The sequence below is a fragment of the Salmo salar genome, chromosome 11 (assembly GCF_965601325.2).
Source record: "Salmo salar chromosome 11, fSalSal1, whole genome shotgun sequence".
Classification (NCBI taxonomy): domain Eukaryota; kingdom Metazoa; phylum Chordata; class Actinopteri; order Salmoniformes; family Salmonidae; genus Salmo; species Salmo salar.
Window position 1 is genome coordinate 79,938,962 of NC_138301.1, and position 25,648 is coordinate 79,964,609.

The 25,648-nt window shown below is 43.6% G+C and overlaps 1 protein-coding gene across 2 annotated transcripts in view; it reads right to left on the minus strand.

Moving 5' to 3' along the window:
- The window catches only part of LOC106562910 (endothelin-converting enzyme 2), a 68,403-nt gene that overhangs the window by 30,517 nt on the left and 12,238 nt on the right, over positions 1-25,648 (minus strand). For both annotated transcript variants that reach the window (XM_082958077.1, XM_082958076.1), the window contains exons 4-5: positions 19,845-19,969; positions 10,300-10,446 (exon numbers count right to left, since the gene is read on the minus strand). In XM_082958077.1, coding sequence (XP_082814203.1) covers positions 10,300-10,446; positions 19,845-19,969 — 272 coding nt within the window. The remainder of the gene's footprint in view (positions 1-10,299; positions 10,447-19,844; positions 19,970-25,648) is intronic.

Genomic DNA, 25,648 nt, shown 5'->3' on the forward strand with positions numbered 1-25,648 from the left:
CACTGGATATCATAAGGTGAATCCACCAATTTGTAAGTCGCTCTGTGCATAAGAGCGTCTGCTAAATGACTTAAATGTAAATGTAAATGGTGGGGGAGATGCGGGAGCGGACTGTGGAGTTTTATACTGAGTTGTATAGGGCAGAAATGTGTGATCCTGTGTGTCTTGTTTGCAGGACTCCCTTAGCTCTCTCTGGCACAGAGGGATGAAATGGACATTCCTCTGTTGTCCCATGAACTGGCAGAGGCCGTAACCCAGATGTCCCCCGGTCGTGCACCGGGGGTCGATGGACTCCCAGTGGAGTTTTATAAAAAATTCTGGGGAATAATTGGACAGGATTTCTTTTGCGTGAATGCGTCGCGGTAGGAGAGTTGCCGAAGAGCTGCCCCCAAAAAGGGGACTTGTGAGATCTTAAGAACTGGAGGACTGTGGCATTACTCTGTGCGGACTACAAGATATTTGCCAAGGTCCTCTCTAACAGACTGAAGTCCCATTTGGACTCGATAGTACATAAGGACCAAACAGTGTACCGGGACGCTCAATCATGGACAACTTGTTCTTAATCAGGGACATGTTGGACTTGTCAAGAGGTTCTAATGTGAACTTTGGACTGGTCTCTTTAGATCAAGAGAAATCTTTTGATACAGTGGACCATGAGTTTCTGTTCAATGTGATGTCTGTGTTTGGGAAGAGTTTTTTGACCTGTGTGAAGCTGTTTTATGCTGGGGAATCATGTATGGTCAAGGTGGGAGGGGGCTCAGTAGGCCAGTCTGGGTGAGACGGGGCATTAGACAAGGATGCCCTCTATCTGGGCAGTTATATACACTAGCCATTGAGCATTTTTTGGGACTGCTATGCAGGAGACTGCAGGGAGTGTGCTGGACAGGCATGGATGTGGTGACAGGCATAGCAGTGTCAGCATATGCAGATGATGTTTCTGTGATGGTCAGGATATGCAGGCACTAGAGACCAGTCTGAAAGTGTACGAGGGAGCTTCATCAGCTAAGGTAAACTGGGGCAAGAGAAAAGCTCTTATGTGGGGCATGGGGGGGATAGGTCCCCTCTGCTTCCAGGGGGTTTGCAGTGGGGTTGTGATGGGCTTAAAGTGTTGGGGGTGTACCTGGGCTCAGAGAGGTGGGTCAGGAAGAACTGGGAGGGGCTGTCAAGACTGGCCAGGTGGAGGTGGCTCCTGTCCCAAGTATCATATAGAGGCAGGGTGCTGATAATCAACAACCTGGTGGCATCTTCCCTGTGGCATAAACTGGCTGTCCTCAACCCCCCCGCCGGTCTGCTCGCAGACCTGCAACGCAAGCTGGTGGACTTTTTCTGGTCGGGCCATCACTGGCTGAGGGCTGCAGTGTTGTATATGACTGTCCACGAAGGAGGACAGGGCCTGGTGGAACTGGAGAGCAGGATGGCTGCTTTCTGGCTAAAGGCGGTACAGAGACTGCTGTACCATACTGATGTTGGCTGGAGGGAACCAGCATGCGTGCTGCTGAGGAGAGCTGGCGGATTAGGGTTGGACCGGCAGCTGTTCCTCATGAAGCTGGAGAGGCTGAGTACAGCAGGTCTCTCAGATTTTTACTCTGCTTTGCTGAGGGCCTGGCAGCTGCTAAGACCCAAACAAGAAGGGGTGTGGAGCCTGGGCTGTGGGAGGAAGCCCATCTTCCACAACCCAGCCATCCCTTTGAGATCGGTTCAGTCGTCCACCCTGCAGCGGCAACTGATGGCAGCGGGTTTACAAAGGCTGGGTGACCTGCGACTGCTGGGAGAGGGGTGGAAAACCACAGAAGTCTTGGCCCAACAAACAGGAATAATGTCTCTTATGCTGCTGGAGTGATTCCTGGAGGAGGTCCAGAAGGCACTGTCTGGGCCGGTAAGGGGGGGGGGGTTTGAGCAGCCACCAATGTTTCAGCCACTGCAGGTGACGGCAGAGACTGGAGACTGGCAAGGGGGTCTGGAGGACTTGTTCAATTTTAACACTCCGAGCCTGGGGGAGTTTGAAGGGGTGGGAGGTAAAGCCCTCTACAACCTCTGCGTTAAGGTTAGGAACATTAGGAGCCTAACAGGAGTGAAGGCACATCAGTGGTAGGGGGTATGTGGGGCGGAGAGTATGGTGGGTTTTAGATGGAGGGGGCTCTACAAACCCCCAGTACCAAAGAGGTCATGGGACCTCCAGTGGAGGGTTCTTCATGGAGCCCTGGCCACTAACAGCTGGTTGGCACGGTTTGAACTGGGCAGGGGTGTCCTTTCTGTGTAATGAAAAAAACTGTGATTCATGTGTTTTCTGTGTGCACCAGGTTAATGCCATTCATGTCTCTGTTGGAATGTCTGTGTGAAAGGTTAGGGTGGTTTTTACTGTTGGGATGTTTATATTGGGATACAGGTATTCGAATAAGGAGAAGGCCAAATGTTCTGTTTGCTCAGGCGAAGTTGGCTAACAAGGAGGAACAGGGTCAAAGGTGGGGGATAACATACTCTTTACTATTGTTTAATGGGATTGTCTCTGCGCGCTTTAGGGTTGAGTTTGAATTCTATAGAATTATAAAAAGTGTGTGGAGATGTTTCAGGAGATATGGTGTGTTAGGGGGGCTGTCTGTATAGCTGGAGAAGATGTTTAGATATAAGGTTGTAGAAGTGGTGTGTTTTTTGGGGTATTGTGATGTTGTTTTGTATCATGTGGTAGATGGAAAGGTGAGTATGGTACATGTATGCAGTACAGGATATATTTTGTTGTTTTATTTTTAAGGGGGGGTGGTGAGTATTTAAATGAAATTAGGAAGTTTGATTAAAAGAAAGACAAAGTCTCTCCCCCTCCCTCCCTGCCTCAGGACTACCTGGCCTGATGACTCCTTGCTGTCCCCAGTCCACCTGGTCATGCTACTGTTCTGCTTGCGACTATGGAACCTTGACACGTTCACCGGACGTGCTACCTGTCCCAGACCTGCTGTTTTCAACTCTCTAGAGACAGCAGCAGCGGTAGAGATACTCTGAATGATCGGCTATGAAAAGCCAACTGACATTTACTCCTGAGGTGCTGACCTGTTGCACCCTCGACAACCTCTGTGATTATTATTATTTGACCCTGCTGGTCATCTATGAACATTTGAACATCTTGGCCACGTTCTGTTAATCTCCACCCGGCACAGCCAGAAGAGGACTGGCCACCCCTCATAGCCTGGTTCCTCTCTAGATTTCTTCCTAGGTTCCAGGCTTTCTAGGGAGTTTTTCCTAGCCACCGTGCTTCTACACCTGCATTGCTTGCTGTTTGGGGTTTTAGGCTGGGTTTCTGTACAGCACTTTGTGACATCAGCTGATGTAAGAAGGGCTTTATAAATAAATTAGGTTTCCTTTATTTTGGCAGTTACATGTATATTGGCACACTTACCCTCTTGTTACAGACCAAGGGTAACAATGTCAACCTTGAAGTTGGCCAAGTTGACCTGTTAACCTCTTGGCGTTCCCCTAGGATAGGGGGCGCTAAAGCGATTTTTGAAAAAAAAAATCGTGCCCATTTTAAACGGCCTCCTACTCAAACTCAGAAGCTAGGATATGCATATAATTAATACTTGTGGATAGAAAACACCCTAAAGTTTCTAAAACTGTTTGAATGGTGTCTGTGAGTATAACAGAACTCATATGGCAGTCAAAACCCCGAGACAGATCGAAACAGGAAGTGGAATTCTGAATTGCGAACTCAACTTCATCACGTTGCCTATTAATCACACCGTGAGCTATGGTTCATTGAGCACTTCCTATTGCTTCCACTAGATGTCCCCAGTCTTTACAAAGTGATTTGAGACTCCTACTGTGAAAACTGAATGAATGAGACGCTGTGGAACGTGGTCACACGGAGAGGGCCATCACCATTATGACGCCGGCGCCCCTGGTTACCCTCCCCTTTCGAAACGTTTTGAAACACAATGCAATCGTCCCCCTCGAATCTTATTGGCTCTCTTGTTGAAAAACGCTCTTAAGATTTATGTTATACAACGTTTGACATGTTTGAACGAACCTAAATGGGAAAAAAATGCTTTTTGTCGAAATGGCTGTCCCGTGGCCGACGGAGGATTTGGATCAGCCTTCAGACGCGCTAACAAGAACAAGCTAATGGAACATAATGGATGAACTTTTTCGAACGAAAATACATTTGTTGTGGACCTGGGATTCCTGGAAGTGCTTTCTGATAAAGACAACCAAAGGTAAGGGATTATTGACAATAGTATACAAGACTAGATGTGATATGCGATTGTTCCAAGATGGCGCTGACCTGTAACGTTAGCCTATTTTTCAGAGTATCGCATCCCCTTTCATCGCAAAGTATGATTACCCAGTAAAGTTAATTTTAAATCTGGCATTACAGGTGCTTTCAAGAGATATTCATCTATAAATCTTAGAATGACAATATTACATTTAAAAAATGTTTTCGAATAGTAATTTAGTAAATTGTAGCTCTGTTTCATCGGATGCATTTGAGGGAAAATAGTTAGTCAACGTTACGCACCGATGTAAAATGCTGTTTTTATATATAAATATGAACTTTATCGAACAAAAGAATGCATGTATTGTGTAACATGATGTCCTAGGTCTGTCATCTGATGAAGATTGTCAAAGGTTAGTGCTGCAATTAGCTGTTTTTTGGTTATTTGTGATGCATGTGGTTGGTCGGAAAATGGCTATGTGGCTACTTTTACGATATACTCCTCTAACATAATCTAATGTTTTGCTTTTGCTGTAAAGCCTTTTTGAAATCGGACAACGTGGTTCGATTCAGGAGAGGTGTATCTATAAAACGATATAATTGTTTTGTTTTTTTTTTTTGTTTTTTTTTATTAAATTTTGTTATGCTAATGGCGATATGATTTTTCGCTGGATGTCCGTCCCGTATGCCGCACAGGGGTTAAACAAATGTGATTGGATGGTGGCTCTACTGTTTAAGATCTCTGATAGATTGATTTGTTATTTTGTTACCGGACATACAAATGACTCGTGGTAGCCAGGCGGCTATTTGTGCCAGGTTCTCCTATGAGAAAAGCTAGCAGCTAGCCACTTTAGACCAAAGGTCTAAACCTCCGGTCTAAACACAAGTTTGCAAGTATGGACCCACACTGTATAGCCTCAAAACATGTGCCACACCCTGTGGGCCCAGAGAGTAAATCAAGTACACATATAGGCTTACAGGTGGCCAATTGGATAGCTCAGATAACTGCGTCTGCAGCCGGTGATTGTCAAGCAAATAACTTCCGGTCTCAAGGTAATTGACCATTAATCAACAAACACATTCAGCATCTTCTGGCTTCCACACAGCCTACAAGCCACTAATGCAGGACTTTGGAAAATCTACATTAACAAAGAAACAGGTACTCTATATACTATACGCTTAATTTAGAGTTATTTATGTTTTTTTATTTCACTTTTATTTAACCAGGTAAGCCAGTTGAGAACAAGTTCTCATTTACAACTGCGACCTGGCCAAGATAAAGCAAAGCAGTGCGACAAAAACAACAGAGTTAAACAAACGTACAGTCAATAGCACAATAGAAAAATCTATGTACAGTGTGTGCAAATGTAGAAGATTAGGAAGGTAAGGCAATAAATATGCCATATAGGCGAAATAATTACAATTTAGCATTAACACTGGAGTGATAGATGTGCAGATGATGTGCAAGTAGAGATACTGGGGTGCAAAAGAGCAAGAAGATAAATAACAATATGGGGATGAGGTCGTTGGGTAGCGCTATTTACAGATTGGCTGTGTACAGGTACAGTGATCGGAAAGCTGCTCTGACAGCTGATGCTAAAGTTATAGAGGGAGATAAGTCTCCAGCTTCAGTGATTTTTGCATTTCGTTCCAGTCATTGGCTTTGGGGATGACCAGTGAGATATACCTGCTGGAGCGCGTGCTACGGGTGGGTGTTGGTATGGTGACCAGTGACCTGAGATAAGGCGGGGCTTTACCTAGCAAAGACTTAGAGATGACCTGGAGCCAGTGGGTTTGGCGACAAATATGTAGCGAGGGCCAGCCAACAAGAGCATACAGGTCGCAGTGGTGGGTATTATATGAGGCTTTGGTGACAAAACAGATGTGATAGACTACATCCAGTTTGCTGAGTAGAGTGTTGGAGGCTATTTTGTAAATGACATCACCAAAGTCAAGGATCGGTGGGATAGTCAGTTTTACGAGGGTATGTTTGGCAGCATGAGTGAAGGAGGCTTTGTTGCGAAATAGGAAGCCGATTCTAGATTTAATTTTGGACTGGAGATGCTTAATGTGAGTCGAAGGAGGGGTTACAGTCTAACCAGACACCTAGATATTTGTAGTTGTCCACATATTCTAAGTCAGAACCGTCCAGAGTAGTGATGCTAGTCGGGCGGGTGGGTGCGGGCAGCAATCAGTTGAAAAGCATACATTTTGTTTTACTAGCATTTAAAAGCAGTTGGAGGCCATGGAAGGAGTTTTGTATGGCATTAAAGCTCGTTTGGAGGTTTGTTAACACAGTGTCCAAAGAAGGGCCAGATGTATATAGAATGGTGTCGTCTGCGTAGAGGTGGATCAGAGAATCACCAGCAGCAAGAGCGACATCATTGATATATACAGAGAAAAGAGCCGGCCCGAGAATTGAACCCTGTGGCACCCCCGTAGAGACTGCCAGAGGTCCGGACAACAGGCCCTCCGATTTGACACACTGAACTCTATCTGCAAAGTAGTTGGTGAACCAAGCGAGGCAGTCATTTGAGAAACCAAGGCAATTGAGTCTGCCGATAAGAATGCGGTGATTGACGGAGTCGAAAGCCTTGGCCAGGTTGATGAAGACGGCTGCACAGTACTGTATTTTATTGATGGCGGTTATGATATAATTTAGGACCTTGATCGTGGTTGAGGTGCACCCATGACCAGCTCGGAAATCAGCTTGCATAGTGGAGAAGGTACGGTGGGATTCGAAATGGTCGGTGATCTGTTAACCTGTTAGGGCTAGGGGGCAGTATTTGCACGGCTGGATAAAAAAATGTACCCGATTTAATCTGGTTACTAATCCTACCCAGTAACTAGAATATGCATATACTTATTATATATGGATAGAAAACACCCTAAAGTTTCTAAAACTGTTTGAATGGTGTCTGAGTATAACAGAACTCATTTGGCAGGCAAAACCCTGAGACATTTTCTGACAGGAAGTGGATACCTGATGTGTTGTATTACCTTTAAACCTATGCCATTGAAAAACACAGGGGCTGAGGAATATTTTGGCACTTCCTATTGCTTCCACTAGATGTCACCAGCCTTTACAAAGTGTTTTGAGTCTTCTGGAGGGAGATCTGACCGAACAAGAGCCATGGAACGATGATGGCCCATTAGACACCTGGCGCGCGAGTTCATGTTGGGTACCCTCGTTCCATTACGTTATAAAAGAGAATGCATTCGTCCACCTTGAATATTATTCATGTTCTGGTTAAAAAAGGCCCTAATGATTTATGCTATACAACGTTTGACATGTTTGAACGAACGTAAATATATTTTTTCCCCTCGTTCATGAAGTGAAGTCCGGCGGGCTTAGATCATGTGCTAACAAGACGGAGATTTTTGGACATAAATGATGAGCTTTTTTGAACAAAACTACATTCGTTATGGACCTGTGATACCTGGAAGTGACATCTGATGAAGAGAATCAAAGGTAATGGATTATTTACATAGTATTTTCGATTTTAGATCTCCCCAACATGACGGCTAGTCTGTATCGCAACGCGTATTTTTCTGGGCGCAGTGCTCAGATTATTGCAAAGTGTGATTTCCCAGTAAGGTTATTTTTAAATCTGGCAAGTTGATTGCGTTCAAGAGATGTAAATCTATAATTCTTTAAATGACAATATAATATTTTACCAATGTTTTCTAATTTTAATTATTTAATTTGTGGTGCTGACTTGACTGCCGGTTATTGGAGGGAAACGATTTCCTCAACATCAATGCCATAGTAAAACGCTGTTTTTGGATATAAATATGAACTTGATAGAACTAAAAATGCATGCATTGTCTAACATAATGTCCTAGGAGTGTCATCTGATGGAGATTGTAAAAGGTTAGTGCATCATTTTAGCTGGTTTTATGGTTTTGGTGACCCTGTCTTTGAATTGACAAAACATTACACACAACTCTTGTAAATGTACTGTCCTAACATACTCTAAATTTATGCTTTCGCCGTACAACCTTGTTGAAATCGTAAAACGTGGTTAGATTAAGGAGATGTTTATCTTTCAAAGGGTGTAAAATAGTTGTATGTTTGAAAAATTTGAATTTTGACATTTATTTGGATTCAAATTTGCCGCTCTTGAAATGCACCTGCTGTTGATGGAGTGCACCACGGGTGGGACGCTTGCGTCCCACCTAGCCCATAGAGGTTAACTGGGCTTTTGAAGATTTTAGAAAGGTAGGGCAGGATAGACATAGGTCTATAACAATGTAACTTTAGTTGTGATTCAAACAAAGTATATGTTCTGATTTTTAATACATTATAAGGCTGCATGATCCGACTAATTATGATTTGAAGAAAGTCGCATGAAAGGCATGAGCTCTGCTTTGTTTATTTCACAGGCTGTCACACTTCATCACTCTCATTCACAAATTTAAAAGCACTTGATAATAATCACATTTCCCAGCGGCATCCCCTTTATGTGGTTGTAATGCCCCCTAAAAAAATCCATGCCTTTTGTGGGAAAGTGGCCGTTGTGCCCTTGGGCTCCGCGGCTGATAAGTGGCCGTTGTGCTTCGGAGCGCCCAGGGCACCTCTCACTCATATTGCTCTCCATCACATGATCGGGTCTTTCTAACAGGCTACAAGTGAAGACCAATACACCGGGGATGCAACTGCGCGCGTCCTTATCCAATTTCGAGGCGCATATTGAAGATATTGGAAGAACTGTCCACATTTACTTTACGTCAGCCAACAAGATGAGTAGGCCAAACGAACAGCAAAAGCACTAGCCTATGTCAATCTACAATCCCCCATAGTACACAAGTTGACCTATTCTGTGCGTGAAATAAATATTCCAAACAGTCTGGGACAGTTGTGGGATGCGATAGATCCCAAATTAATACAACCACTAGCATAAAGACAAAACAAAAAACGTTTTCAAGTAATGAGTCTGACGCAACAGATCAGAAATTTTATCGACATTAAGCTAAACGATTAGCCCATTTCTTCTAATTATAAGCGCAAATGTTCCATTAGCAGGACAACACCATTCTCAAAAGTGACCGCAGATGCGATTATGCATTAATGGTTTTATTATAAAGGTGCATTTTTATGGTGAAAACTATCTTCCCAAACTTGAAACTCACTCACTGCATATGTATGCCAGTTAGGCTCTACGCCTGTTGTAAAGTGGATTAATGTGCTTCATTTTAAGAAGTTACTTGGCCACTTTAGTTGTGATACAAACCATATAAAAACATAGGCCTATTGGCTAGGCTACATGCGGTGTGCGACTATGATCTGAAAAAGTCACACAATAAAAGGCTTTCGCTGTTTCCTGCCTTAAAGCTGGGCATCATTCACAAGAGATAATATATCATTCATAGGAGATAGGCTAATATTGTCACCCATGAGACTATTCTTGATTTAATCTTGTCTTTACATATACTAAATAATATATGTCAGAATTTTTTTTTGATTTAGAATGGACCATTATCATACACCTGTCTCGAAACAGGGAGAGGGGAAAAAATACATGTCATCTATGCACTTAAATAGAGAGTGGAGGACGCTTTTCCCGTGGTTCATTTTCATGCCAGCCAGGTAGGCTATACTCCTGTTGTAAAGAGAAACAATGTGCTTAATATTAGGAAAGGTGAGAAATAAATATAGTAGGCCTAGCCTACTGATGGGATCCTCTTTTTAAGAGGCCGTCACTGTTTTCTCACCAATTGCATAGCCGATAGAAATGTTGCGTAACATGAGCTCATGAAGTGATTGATTCGATTTTCGATTACATTTCCATTGATGTCAGAGTGATTAGAGGGACAATAGAGTGCTGAATACCAGGCAGTTAACAAGTTTAGTAAGCTACTAATGACCATCAGCAGCATCAGAGCTTGAGGAAGCCTAATTACCGTGATTAAAATGGTCACATGGAATTTTACTGCCGTTATCACTTGTGACTGCCGGTGTGGCAGTAATACGGTCATTGTAACAGCCCTATGCATGCATGCCTATGTGTGCGTGTGTGTGTGTGTGTGTGTGTGTGTGTGTGTGTGCTAGCCCATGTCTTTTCATTTAAAATAGACCCAAAGCCAGAGCAACTGACCTGGATGACATTGCTATTGGAATTCTTGGGGTCCACGCTGACCCTGACTGTGAAGAAGGGCTGAGCGCGGTAGGGGCCCGACACAGTCTTCAGCACCTCCATGAAGTTGTCCTTCTCCCAAGGACCAGTGATGCTCCAGCCCCCTGTCTGAACACACACAGACCAAACAGAGGGACAACAAGTTCAGAGGCACAGATAAATGTATTACCTTTGGTCAGTTTTGCATTTTCCCCCACTAAGGCGAGGGGAACTGATTCCTAGATCTGTACCAGTGGAGGCTGGTGGGAGGAGCTATAGGAGGATGGGCTCATTGTAATGGCTGGACTAGAATAAATGAAACCGTATCAAAATACATCAAACATATTGGAACCCCGTTTGACTCCGTTCCATTTATTCCATTCCAGCTATTACAATGATCCTGTCCTCCTATAGCTCCCTCCCACCAGCCTCCACTGAGCTGTACCTAGGGAAAAATTATCCTGGGAGCATTGATTTCTCTACAGTATAGTCAGAGCATTGTCTTCCGATTAATGGCATCCCTTTTTCATGTTTATTCGCACAATAAAGGACTTCTCCAGAGTTGCCGCCACTATTTGGACGTAATTCCTGTCCAGTGCGGAAATGCTCGTTTAGTTCCACCCTCCAAACACCAACATATGGCTACTTATAAATATTGATTAAAATCGGGCGTGCAGATCTCCACCTTCCTCCGTGTGCACAGCCCATACGGTCTATGGCACAGCCCATACGGTCTATGGCACAGCCCACACTCCGTGAGTAAACAAAACAAAAAGCCAGGGTCATGGTAGCTTCGCTTATCGCTACAGAGCACAGCTAGCTACGAATTAGAGATAGAGCGATATATATATCGCTCTATCCTCACTCTCCTCCCCCCTCTTCTGCAACGGAATTGAATGATCAATGGATAAGCTACAAAATCTACTCCTTTCACCAATAAACCAGTAACTATTAGTACCTGTAACCAGAGCCATATATTTAGTGTAACTTTTTGAATATTGTTCTAATTCTAGACATTCAGTTACATAGCACTGTTTAAATATTCCCCATGTAATGTTAATGGGGAGCTAACATGGCTGCCATAGAATGTTGAAGTGTCATGTACTGTAAAATGCATCATATTGTAATGCAGAAACCACATTGGCCCAACTCTAAATACATGGCTTTGCCTGTAAATCAAGTGCAGAGCTAGTTCATACAGGGATCCCGAGTACTGGCTTCAGCCATGCATCAGCTGACGTCACGCCAATCATATTCTACAAACACTCCTGCCTTGATATGGTAGTCTATATTTAGCGGATCAGTTTTCCTCACTCCTTCTCTGATGCCTCTACTGCTGTTGGGTGCTCGTTAGTATGCAGTTGCTTTTTCTGCTAGGCGCTGGTGTTCTTGGTGACATGCTAATGCTGTAGCATGCATGTCTATGTTCTGCTAGTTGTAATTATTTGCTTATGTTCCACAGTGGTGTTTGAAACTCGCCTGCATTGTTCATGTGCTTTATGTTGCAATGTTTGGCGGCTGCGGGTTGGGCGATGTTCTTTGATTGCGACGATACAAAGTGTCAATGTTTCTCGATGACAAGAGCAAGGATATTGTGCTTATCACTGCAATTCAATAGTACTTCGGTCTCTGTGGCTTGGTATTCTTTCAGTGCAGCAACATTATGTAGCTAATGGTACTGCATTATGGAAAGCCAAAAGGTTCAAAGTACTTAATTATCTGCATCAATAGGTATAGGTCTTGCATTTTATCCATGTTTTACTCATTTTTCCATGCATTTTACATAGGTAGTCCTAGTCCCTCAGTCGTTAGTTCTACCAGTAGTAATTACTGTAGCAACAGCATAATTACATTCATATGCTATGCATGCTAGTATAACAATGTTAGTGTGTTACATGAATAAGCAGGCATTATCTCTGATATGACTTGTATTCACAATGTTCTAAATATAACTTCAAAACTATTATATTCCCATGTCTTGTGCCCAACTTCATCCTCCTTATTTGGATTTTAAAATGGTGGGGTGCAGTCCAATATTAGAAGCTATCTCAGTGGCGTGATTACGGCAGAGTGTAGATTTTCATTTACCAAGATGGCAAGTTCACCTTGCCTTAGCGAAGACACCGGGCGGGCGAGTAATATGAGAAATAAGCCTACACATTATTCTGAGAAGAATCTTAGTAGAGTGCAATTATGGCAGTGTAGTTGGGTAGAATATTTCCATTTACAAAGATGGCCCGTTAATCTTGCCTAGGACTGTGGTGGTCACAGAATTTTGTCAGCCGGTGATTGTCAAGTAAATAACGGTAATTGACCGTTAATTAACAAACACGTTTAGCATCTCCTGGCTTCCACACATAGCATACAAGCCACTGATGCAGACCTTTGGAAGATCTACAGCCTAATAAATCCATGTACTATAGCCTACGCCTTCACAAAAATTCCATTACTTTAGACAGGTCAAAAGAAGCATGATATGAAGAAAATGTAGTCCATTTCAGAAGAACAGAATAGCATACTGAATTGTCCTTATGTTAGGTCCCGATCTGTGTTAAATGGCTGTGGGCTACACTAGTTAATTTAGCAGACAAGATTTGCTTAGAATTCCGTGGCATTTTATAGTATGAAGAATACAATTGAATAAAATACAAAGGATATTTTCTCCAAACGATTTGAGAGAGTGCACACATGCAGTTATTCTGTATTGAGCGATTAACAAAGAAATCAGTAGTCCTATATGCTTAATTTAGAGTTATTAATGTAACTTTAGTTGTGATACAAACGTTGGGCTAAATGTTTTGATTGTTAATACATAAGGCTGCATGATCTGACTAATGATGATTGGAAAAAAGTCGCTTGAAATGCATGAGCTCTGCTTTTTTTGAGCAGGCTGTACACACTTCATCAGTCTCTCCTTCACAATTTGACAAGCACTTGATAATGCCTAGAATTTCCCAGCGGCATCCCCTTCGTGTGGCTGTAATCCACCCTAAAAGAATCCGTGGCCATTGTGCCCTTCTCCCTGCACTCCGAATCACCTCTCACTCACATGGCTCTCCATAACGTGATTGGGTCTCTCACAGGCTACAAGTGAAGACAGACAAGTCGGGGACACAACTGCGCGTGTCCTTATCCAATTCCAAGGTGCATATTGAAGATATTGGAAGAACTGTCCACATTTACTTTTCGTCAGCCAACATGATAAGTAGGCCTAACAAACAGCAAAAGCACTAGCCCATGTCAATCTACTATCCCCCATAGAATAGGTTGACTTTTGCACTATTCCAAACATAGTCTGGGACAGTTGAGGGATGGAATTGATACCAAATTAATACAACCACTAATATAAAAAAAAACTTGACCCAACAGATCAGAACGTTTAGCTTAAAATGTTGATAAACTATTAGGTTATTTCTTCACATTATAAGCGCAGCAATGCACACATGGTAGTAGGCTATAAGCGCGAATGTTCCATTAGCAGGAAAACACCATTCTCAAAAGTGACCGCAAATACATTTATGCATGTAATGCTTCTATTATAAAAGGTGCATTTTTATAGTGAAAATGATCTTCCCCAAACTTGAAACTCATGCACTGCTTATGTATTCCAGTTAGGCTCTACACCCCTTGTAAAGTGGATTAAGGTGATTCATTTTAAGCAGTTATTTGAGCACTTTAGTTGTTATAGTTGTGATACGCTGCTGCTGCTACTCTCTGTTTATCATATATGCATAGTCACTAACTATACATTCATGTACATACTACCTCAATTGGGCCGACCAACCAGTGCTCCTGCACATTGGCTAACCGGGCTATCTGCATTGTGTCCCGCCACCCGCCAACCCCTCTTTCACGCTACTGCCACTCTGTTCATCATATATGCATAGTCACTTTAACCATATCTACATGTACATACTGCCTCAGCCTGACTAACCAGTGTCTATGTAGCCTTACTACTTTTATAGCCTCGCTACTGTATATAGCCTGTCTTTTTACTGTTGTTTTATTTCTTTACTTACCCATTGTTCACCTAATACTTTTTTGCACTATTGGTTAGAGCCTGTAAGTAAGCATTCCTTTTGTAATCGTCGCACGTGACAAATAAACTTTGATTTGATACAATCGTTATCAAAACATATAGGTCTATGGGCTAGGCTCCCCCCCCTGCCCAAAAGGGCATTGTTTCTTATGCTGGGCATCAAGTGATAGGCTTATATTGTCACCCATCAGACTATTCTTGATTTAATCTTGTGTCTTTACATATACTAAATAATATATGTGAAATTTGTTTTGATTTAGAATGGACTACTATCATGCACCTGTATCAAAACAGGGGTAGCGGGGAAAAATACATGTCATCTATGCACTTAAATAGAAAATGGAGGAAGCTATCCTGTGGTTAATTTTTGTGTAGGCTGTACTCCTGTTGTAAATATAAGCAATGTACTTAACCCTTTGACGCGTACGATCACGTATTTGTGATCATTGAAGAGTGGTTCCTGCAGCGTACGATCACGTATTTGTGATCATTGAAGAGTGGTTCCTGCAGCGTACGATCACGTATTTGTGATCATTGAAGAGTGGTTCCTGCAGCGTACGATCACGTATTTGTGATCATTGAAGAGTGGTTCCTGCAGCGTACGATCACGTATTTGTGATCATTGAAGAGTGGTTCCTGCAGCGTACGATCACGTATTTGTGATCATTGAAGAGTGGTTCCTGCAGTGTACGATCACGTATGATGCAACAAACACGTCAAAACAGCATTGTTGTCGGAAAAGCATCGGTTCTGTACTGATGGGAAAGAAGGTCTTCACAACTTTATTCCTCAAATTCACCTTTTATTAAAAAAGAAATGCGAACTTCATCATCCAAACATAACACGGAACACATCCACAGCTAAATTAATTCCATAAACCAGTCTAAATAACAGGTTGCACTGACAAAACATTCAAAAAAGTTACTGACCTAGCTAGACTTGTTTACAATGTACGACATCTCTGGTGAGCCCAAGGGAGAAATGTAATATTGTTTAGAAAAGAGATGCGTGTCAGCTAAGCTAATAGGAGCTAAATTCTTTATGGTGGCAGCCATGTTTGATGAGCGAAAACTCCCTACTAAAAGGACACCAATAAGAAGAGACTTGCTTGGGCCAAGAAACACAAGCAATAGACATTAGACCGGTGGAAATCTGTCCTTAGGTCTGATGAGTCCAAATTTGAGATTTTTGGTTCCAACTGCCGTGTCTTTGTGAGACGCAGAGTAGGTGAACGTATGATGTCTGCATGTATGGCTCCCACCATGAAGCATGGAGGAGGTGGTGTGAAGGGGTGCTTTGCTGGTGACACTGTCAATGATTTATTTAGAATTCAAGGCACACAACCAGCATGGCTGCCACAGCATTCTGCAGTGATACGCCATCCCATCTGGTTTGCGCTTAGTGGGACTATAATTTGTTTTTCAACAGGACAATGATCCAACACACCTCCAGGCTGTGTAAGGGCTATTTGACCAAGAAAGAGAGTGATGGAGTGCTGCATCAGATGACCTGGCCTCCACAATCACCCGACCTCAACCCAATTGAGATGGTTTGGGATGAGTTGGACCGCAGAATGAAGGGCCTATACTAGGTAGATTAGAAAGGGGACAGTGAAGTAGCAGGGTCTTTATTTGTATTTATTGATTTTATTTAACTAGGGAAGTCAGTTAACCTGTTAGGGCTAGGGGGCAGTATTGACACGGCTGGATAAAAAACATACCCGATTTAATCTGGTTACCACTCCTACCCAGTAACTAGAATATGCATATACTTATTACATATGGATAGAAAACACCCTAAAGTTTCTAAAACTGTTTGAATGGTGTCTGTGAGTATAACAGAACTCAAATGGCAGGTCAAAACCTGAGAGATTCCTTTACAGGAAGTGGCCTGTCTGACCATTTCTTGAACTTCTTTTCCATCTCTATCTTTTACTAAGGATCTCTGCTCTAACGTGACACTTCCCACGTCTTCCATAGGCGCTCAGAGCCCGGGAAAAAACAGAATGTCGTCATTCGAGCCCCAGGCTGAAACACATTATCGCCTTTCTCAAGTGGCCGATCAAGGGACTCTGGGCTTATGCGCATGACCCGACCGCCCCCGCCTTTGTGATTTTTTCCTCTGTTTGCCGAAAAGGAGATTCCCTGTCGGAATATTATCGCTTTTCTACGAGAAAAATGGCGTAAAAATTGATTTTAAACAGCGGTTGACACGCTTCGAAGTACGGTAATGGAATATTTAGAATTTTATTGTCACGAATTGCGCGCGACACTTCTTTACCATTTCGGATAGTGTCTGGAACGCACGAACAAAACGCCGCTATTCGGATATAACGATGGATTATTTTGGACCAAACCAACATTTGTTATTGAAGTAGCAGACCTGGGAGTGCATTCTGACGAAGACAACAAAAGGTAATCAAACTTTTATAATAGTAAATATGATTATGGTGAGTGCTAAACTTGCCGGGTGTCTAAATAGCGAGCCCGTGATGCCTGGGCTATGTACTTAGAATATTGCAAAATGTGATTTCACCAAAAAGCTATTTTAAAATCGGACATATCGAGTGCATAGAGGAGGTCTGTATCTATAATTCTTAAAATAATTGTTATGCTTTTTGTGAACGTTTATCGTGAGTAATTTAGTAAAATGTTAGCGAATTCCCCGGAAGTTTGCGGGGGGTATGCTAGTTCTGAACGTCACATGCTAATGTAAAAAGCTGGTTTTTGATATAAATATGAACTTGATTGAACAAAACATGCATGTATTGTATAACATAATGTCCTAGGTGTGTCATCTGATGAAGATCAAAGGTGAGTGCTGCATTTAGCTGTCTTCTGGGTTTTGGTGACATTATATGCTGGCTTGAAAAATGGGTGTCTGATTATTTCTGGCTTGGTACTCTGCTGACATAATCTAATGTTTTGCTTTCGTTGTAAAGCCTTTTTGAAATCGGACAGTGTGGTTAGATTAACGAGAGTCTTATCTTTAAAATGGTGTAAAATAGTCATATGTTTGAAAAATTGAAGTTTTTGCATTTTTGAGGTTTTTGAATAACGCGCCACGGGATTACACTGGCTGTTACGTAGGTGGGACCCTTTGGTGCCACCTACCCTAGAGAGGTTAAATGTGACTGTACTTCTTTATTTGTTGCAAGTTGGCTCACAGAATTCAGGATTTTGTTAACCTCTTACATCTAGACGTCCCACCTAGCCCATAGAGGTTAAGAACAAACTCTTATTTACAATGACAGTCAACCCTGGCCAAACCCTAATGACGCTGGGCCAATTGTGCACCACCCTATGGGACTCCCAATCACGGTCGGTTGTGATACAGGAATCGAACCAGGGTCTGTAGTGACGCCTCTAGCACTGAGATGTAGTGCCTTAGAGCGTTGCGCCACATTTACCCGTTCTTTTTTCAAACTAGTTTTTAAGACACTTTTATTAACCTCTTACATCTAGACGTTCCGCTAGCGGAACACCTGCTCCAATATCCAATGATAGGCGTGGCGCGAATGACAAATTCCTCAAAAATACAAAAACTTCCATTTTTCAAACATATGACTATTTCACAGCATTTTAAAGACAAGACTCTCCTTTATCTAACCACACTGTCCGATTTCAAAAAGGCTTTACAGCGAAAGCAAAACATTAGATTATGTCAGCAGAGTACCAAGCCAGAAATAATCAGACACCCATTTTTCAAGCTAGCATATAATGTCACAAAAACCCAGAAGACAGCTAAATGCAGCACTAACCTTTGATGATCTTCATCAGATGACAACCCTAGGACATTATGTTATACAATACATGCATGTTTTGTTCAATCAAGTTCATATTTATATCAAAAAACAGCTTTTTACATTAGCATGTGACGTTCAGAACTAGCATACCCCCCCGCAAACTTCCGGAGGAATTTGCTAATAATTTACTAAATTACTCACGATAAACGTTCACAAAAAGCATAACAATTATTTTAAGAATTATAGATACAGAACTCCTCTATGCACTCGATATGTCCGATTTTAAAATAGCTTTTTGGTGAAAGCACATTTTGCAATATTCTAAGTACATAGCCCAGCCATCACGGGCTAGCTATTTAGACACCCGGCAAGTTTAGCACTCACCAATATCAGATTTACTATTATAAAAGTTTGATTACCTTTTGCTGTCTTCGTCAGAATGCACTCCCAGGACTGCCACTTCAATAACAAATGTTGGTTTGGTCCAAAATAATCCATCGTTATATCCGAATAGCGGCGTTTTGTTCGTGCGTCCCAGACACTATGCGAAATGGTAAATAAGGGTCGCGCGCATGGCGCAATTCGTGACAAAAAAAAATCTAAATATTCCATTACCGTACTTCGAAGCATGTCAACCGCTGTTTAAAATCAATTTTTATGCCATTTTTCTCGTAGAAAAGCGATAATATTCCGACCGGGAATCTCCTTTTCGGCAAACAGAGGGGAAAAAAATCACAAAGACGGGGGCGGCCAGGTCACGCCTAAGCCCACAGTCCCTTGATCGGCCACTTGAGAAAGGCGATAATGTGTTTCAGCCTGGGGCTGGGATGACGACATTCAGGTTTTTCCCGGGCTCTGAGCGCCCATGGACGACGTAGGAAGTGTCACGTTAGAGCAGAGATCCTTTGTAAAAGATAGAGATGGCAAAGAAGTTCCAGAAATGGTCAGACAGGCCACTTCCTGTAAAGGAATCTCTCAGGTTTTGACCTGCCATTTGAGTTCTGTTATACTCACAGACACCATTCAAACAGTTTTAGAAACTTTAGGGTGTTTTCTATCCATATATAATAAGTATATGCATATTCTAGTTACTGGGTAGGATTAGTAACCAGATTAAATCGGGTACGTTTTTTATCCAGCCGTGAAAATACTGCCCCATAGCCATAAGAGGTTAAAGAGAAAGGACAGTATAGATCATGGGTGGGCAACTCCAGTCCTCGAGGGCCTGATTGGTGGCACACTTTCTCCATCCCTAGCAAACACAGCTGATTAATCAAATTGCATTCTAAACTGAAGATCATGATTAGGTGATTATTGGAGTCAGGTGTGTTAGCTGGGGCAAAACTGTGACACCAATCAGGCCCTCAAGGACTGGAATAGCCCCCCGGTATAGAAGGGATGCGATAAGAGGGTTTGTGACAAAGTAGGAGGGGATCCTAGATTCAAACCCATGTGGTCACGAGCATAATGTGTTAATGACATTGAATCCTTCAACGCTGCATGGAGTGCGTGGTTGTGTCCCAATAATATCTCCTTTCTCATGAAGTGTGCACTCATTCATTACTCCCCACAAATGTAAAAGCACTGGATTGGTGTAGGCATAAAAGAGGGAGTTTCTTGTTACTATTTCCCTTCAAATCCGTAAAGGGTACACACTTTGGCAGAAAGCGGAGATCATTAGGACGTAACCGGAGTGTATTTGCGTGCAGGTATGAAGGGGGCGGGGTCCGAAGCAAAACTGACCTTTGTGATGAGGTCAATAAGGGGCGTGGCTCCCAGCTCCTCAATGTGCTGCTCGTTGAGACAGGACAGGTAGTAGAATTGGGTCTTCCGCTCCGCCTCGCTTCTGGAGTTGAACGTGACGTTTTCTGAAGGAGTAGAGAAAAGAGGGGTAGGGATGAGGAGGAAGAGATGGATGAGGAGAACAGAGGCTAATGTGATTGTGTGAGGCAGAGACAAGAAGACCTGTCATTTCCTTCTATATAACTTAATTACATGACAAGAGATTTGGACAGGTTTGAAGCAAATAACAGTATGTCATGGACAGTTGACCTGCAGACTGTTCTGACAATAGGGAGCCGTGGGATTGAACTGTGACCTCTCTGGGACGGTTGGGGGACACACACACCGTGGGGCCAATACAAAAGCACCTTGGGGGGGGGGGGGGGCTCAGACTAGGGTTGAATATTTCCCCGGTATTCAAAAGCATATACTGTACAGTCGTGGCCAAAAGTTTTGAGAATGACACAAATATTAATTTTCACAAAGTCTGCTGCCTCAGTTTGTATGATGGCAATTTGCATATACTCCAGAATGTTATGAAGAGTGATCAGATGAATCCCCTTTCTGATTGTTTGGGGCATCCGGAAAAAAGCTTGTCCGGAGAAGACAAGGTGAGCGCTACCATCAGTCCTGTGTCACGCCAACAGTAAAGCATCCTGAGACCATTCATGTGTGGGGTTGCTTCTCAGCCAAGGGAGTGGGCTCACTCACAATTTTGCCTAAGAACACAGCCATGAATAAAGAATGGTACCAACACATCCTCCGAGAGCAACTTCTCCCAACCATCCAGTAACAGTTTGGTGATGAACAATGCCTTTTCCAGCATGATGGAGCACCTTGCCATAAGGAAAAAGTGAATATTAAGTGGCTCGGGGAACAAAACATCGATATTTTGGGTCCATGGCCAGGAAACTCCCCAGACCTTGAATCCCATTGAGAACTTGTGGTCAATCCTCAAGAGGCGGGTGGACAAACAAAACCCCACAAATTCTGACAAACTCCAAGCATTGATTATGCAAGAATGGGCTGCCATCAGTCAGGATGTGGCCCAGCAGTTAACTGACAGCATGCCAGGGCAGATTGCAGAGGTCTTGAAAAAGAAGGGTCAACACTGCAAATGTTGACTCTATGCATCAACTTCATGTAATTGTCAATAAAAGCCTTTGCCACTTATGAAATCCTTGTAATTATACTTCAGTATTCCATAGTAACATCTGACAAAAATAACTAAAGACACTGAAGCAATAAACCTTGTGGAAATTAATATTTATGTCATTCTCAAAACTTTTGGCCATGACTGTAAATAGGCCTGTGTCTGGATTTGATTAGGAGCGTTGACCGAAAATTCAAGACTGATGCTACCCGAGTCTGATGAGCCGTACATTAAATACATTTTGAGCCCTACATTAAAAATAAATGTTGTAATCAAAGCCCAAATGATTGTGTCTTTATTCAAGACATATATGATATAAAGGAAAGGGGGATACCTAGTCAGTTGTCCAACAATGTATTCAACTGAAATGTGTCTTCCGCATTTAACCTAACCGCTCTGAATCAGATAGAGCCAGTAGGCTACTGCGCATTACGCACGACAGAAAAACAAAAGCTCATAGATGTAGCTAGCTACAGTAAATTGGTAAATTAAACAGTGTGGACTGTATTACTGTACTGTATTATATGACTGGAATTACACACCTCGTTCAAACCATGCTAAAGCTAAGAGAACATGTGATTCTGGTGCAGCATGTGGCCTATAAAGTTACAAGTAAGCTATAGACTAGAGAATTAGATTTTAATACGGCCCATCTGTATAATTAGTAGGCAGCCGCACACAAGCCTAAGATCACCATGCGCAATGCCAAGTGTCGGCTGGAGTGGTGTAAAGCTCACCGCCATTGGACTCTGGAGCAGTGGAAGTGATGAATCACACTTCACCATCTGGCAGTCCGACAGACAAATCTGGGTTTGGCAGATGCCAGGAGAACACTACCTGCCCCAATGCATAGTGCCAACTGTAAAGTTTGGCGGAGGAGGAATAAAGGGTCTGGGGCTGTTTTACATTGTTAACGCAACAGCATACAGTACAATAACATTCTAAACGATTCTGTGCTTCCAACTTGGTGGTAACAGTTTGGGGAAGGCCTTTTCCTGTGCACAAAGCGAGGTCCATACAGAAATGGTTTGTCGAGATCGGTGTGGAAGAACTTGACTGGCCTGCACAGAGCCCTGACCTCAACTCCATCGAACACCTTTGGGATGAAATTGGAACATCAACTGCGAACCAGGCCTAATCGCCCAACATCAGCACCCAAACTCACTAATACTATTGTGGCTGAATGGAAGCAAGTCCCTGCAGCAATGTTCCAACATCTAGTGGGAAGCCGTCGCAGAAGAGTGGAGGCTGTTATAGCAGCAACGGGGGGACCAACTCCATATTAATACCCATGATTTTGGAACGCGATGTTTGACTAGCAGGTGTCCATATACTTTTGGTCACGTAGTGTATGACCGACCAACGCTGCAGAATTATCCTACAGAAGTTATAAATCATGCAGCTAAAGGGGAATGAACAGGATCACAATAACCTCTGGTACAGTGGAAGGAGGCTAGCAGCCCAGTAGAGATTAGTTTTAATTCAACAGTCGATGGAGCATAAAGTTCCGCATGCACCGGAGGCAACAAGGTATTCATCAGGACAGTACCGTGAGTGGCCCTCAGCCTCAGTCCCAATGGCACCCCCAGGTGTTGAAGACAGGAAACAACACCTCCACTACGCTGATCCTCAACACACAGGCCTCACAAGGGAGCGTACTCAGCCCAATCCTGTACTCCCTATTCACCCATGACTGAGTGGCCATGCACGCCTCCAACTCAATCATCAAGTTTGCAGTCGACAAAAGTGTAGTAGGCCTGATTACCAACAATGAGACAGCCTACAGTTAGGAGATGAGGGCCCTGGCGGAGTGGTGCCAGGAAAATAACCTCTCACTCAACGTGAACAAAAAGGAGCTGATCGTGGACTTCAGGAGACAGTAGAGGGAGCACGACCCCATCCACGTCGACGGGACCTCAGTGGAGAAGGTGAAAAGATTCCAAGTTCCTCTGCATACACATCACTGACAATCTGAAAGTGTGGTGAAGGCTCAACAGCGACCTCTTTAACCACAGGAGGCTGAAGAAATCCATCTTGGCCCCTAACACCCTCAAACTTTTACAGATGCACAATTGAGAGCATCCTGTCGGGCTGTATCACCGCCTGGTATGGCAACTGCACCGCCCGCAACCACAGGGCTCTCCAGAGGGTGGTGTGGTCTGCCCAATGCATCACCGGGGGCACACTACCTGCCCTCCATGACAGCTACAGCACCCGATGTCACAGGAAGGCCAAAAACATCGCCAACCACCCGAGCCATGGCCTGTTCACCTCGCTATCATCCAGAAGGCGAGGTCAGTACAGGTGCATTAAAGCCATTTTAAGCCTTTCTCAAACCCTAAGCATTCGGAAGTAATGCCTAAACTTAAGTTTTAGATTCCATTTTGCAGAGTTTGAATGACAGCTAAGATACGGCGCCACATGACGTAATTAAAACGTCAAACAATGGCGTAACTCTGTCACTGCAGTCAAGCCACGGGTTGGCGTTTTATTTGAAGACTGGGTTGCAACAAAAGCAGGAGAAATGGTATACGACAAGTGTCTATGTTTACAGTATGTATGTCTGTTTGTATGTGTGTGTGTGCGTGCATGTTTCAAGAGTTTCAAGTTCCTTGGTGTCCACATCAACAAACTATCATGGTCCAAACACACCAAGAAAGTCGTGAAGAGGGCACGACAATGCCTTTTCCCCCTCAGGAGAGTGAAAAGATTTGGCATGGGTCCTCAGATCCTCAACAGTTCTACAGCTGCAATATCGAGAGCATCCTGACCAGTTGCATCACCGCGCCTGGTATGGCATCTGCTCGGCATCCAACCGTAAGGCACTACAGAGGGTAGTGCATACAGCCCAGTACATCACTGGGGCCGAGCTTCCTGCCATCCAGGACCTATATACTAGGTGGTGTCAGAGGGAGGCCCCAAAAAATTGTCAAAGACTCCAGTCACCCAAGTCAGACTGTTTTCTCTGCTACTGCACAGCAAGCGGTACTGGAACACCAAGTCTAGGTCCAAAAGGCTCCAGCTTCTACCCTCAAGCCATAAAACTGCTGTAAGAATATTTCTTTATTAAATACACAATGCAGAGGATGAGAGGTCAATAGAGAACTAACGATCAATGCAAATAGTAATATCAATGGATCAGAGAATTTCAGTCCGGGACCCATAGCTACATGGCAAGTTCTCATTGGTCCACATTGTTTATACATTGAACCTGAAATAGGATACTTGTTATTTGGCTATTGGCCCAGTTTTATTTCAAGGAATTCTAAATTGGTCAACCACAGGCTAGGGCTGGGTTGCTTCGATCACGTGGACTGGGATATGTTCCGCATTGCTGCGAACAACAACATTCACGAATACGCTAACTCGGTGTGCGAGTTCATTAATAAGTGCATCGGTAATGTTGTACCAACAGCGTCTATTAAAACATTCCCCAACCAGAAACCGTGGATTTATGGCAGCATTCGCGCAAAACTGAACGCGCGAACCACTGCTTTTAATCAGGGCAAAGTGACCGGAAACATGACCGAATATAAACAGTGTAGCTATTCCCTCCACAAGGCAATCAAACAAGTTAAGCGTCAGTACAGAGACAAAGTGGAGTCGCAATTCAACGGCTCAGACACGAGAGGTATGTGGCAGGGTCTACAGTCAATCACGGACTACAAAAGAAAAATCAGCTCCGTCGCAGATCACGATGCCTTGCTCCCAGACAGACTAAACAACTTCTTTGCACGCTTTGAGGACAATACAGTGCCACTAACACGGCCCGCTACCAAAACCTGCGGGCTCTCCTTCACTGCAGCCAACGTGAGTAAAACATTTAAACGTGTTAACCCTCGCAAGGCTGCAGGCCCAGACGGCATCCCCATCCACATCCTCAGAGCATGCGCAGACCAGCTGGCTGGTGTGTTTACATACATATTCAATCAATCCTTATCCCAGTCTGCTGTCCCCACATGCTTCAAGAGGGCCACCATTGTTCCTGTTCCCAAGAAAGCTAAGGTAACTGAGAAAAATGACTACCGCCCTGTAGCACTCACTTCCGTCATCATGAAGTGCTTTGAGAGACTAGTCAAGGACCAAATCACCTCCACCCTACCTGACACCCTAGACCCACTCCAATTTGCTTACCGACCCAATAGGTCCACAGACGACGCAATCGCCATCACACTGCACACTGCCCTAACCCATCTGGACAAGAGGAATACCTATGTAAGAATGCTGTTCATCGATTACAGCTCAGCATTTAACACCATAGTACCCTCCAAACTCGTCATTAAGCTCGAGACCCTGGGTCTCGACCCCGCCCTGTGCAACTGGGTCCTGGACTTCCTGACGGGCCGCCCCCAGGTGGTGAGGGTAGGTAACAACATCTCCACCCCGCTGATCCTCAACCCTGGGTCCCCACAAGGGTCCGTTCTCAGCCCTCTTCTGTACTCCCTGTTCACCCACGACTGCGTGGCCACGCACGCCTCCAACTCAATCATCAAGTTTGCAGACGACACTACAGTGGTAGGCTTGATTACCAACAACGACGAGACGGCCTACAGGGAGGAGGTGAGGGCCCTCGGAGTGTGGTGTCAGGAAAATAACCTCACACTCAATGTCA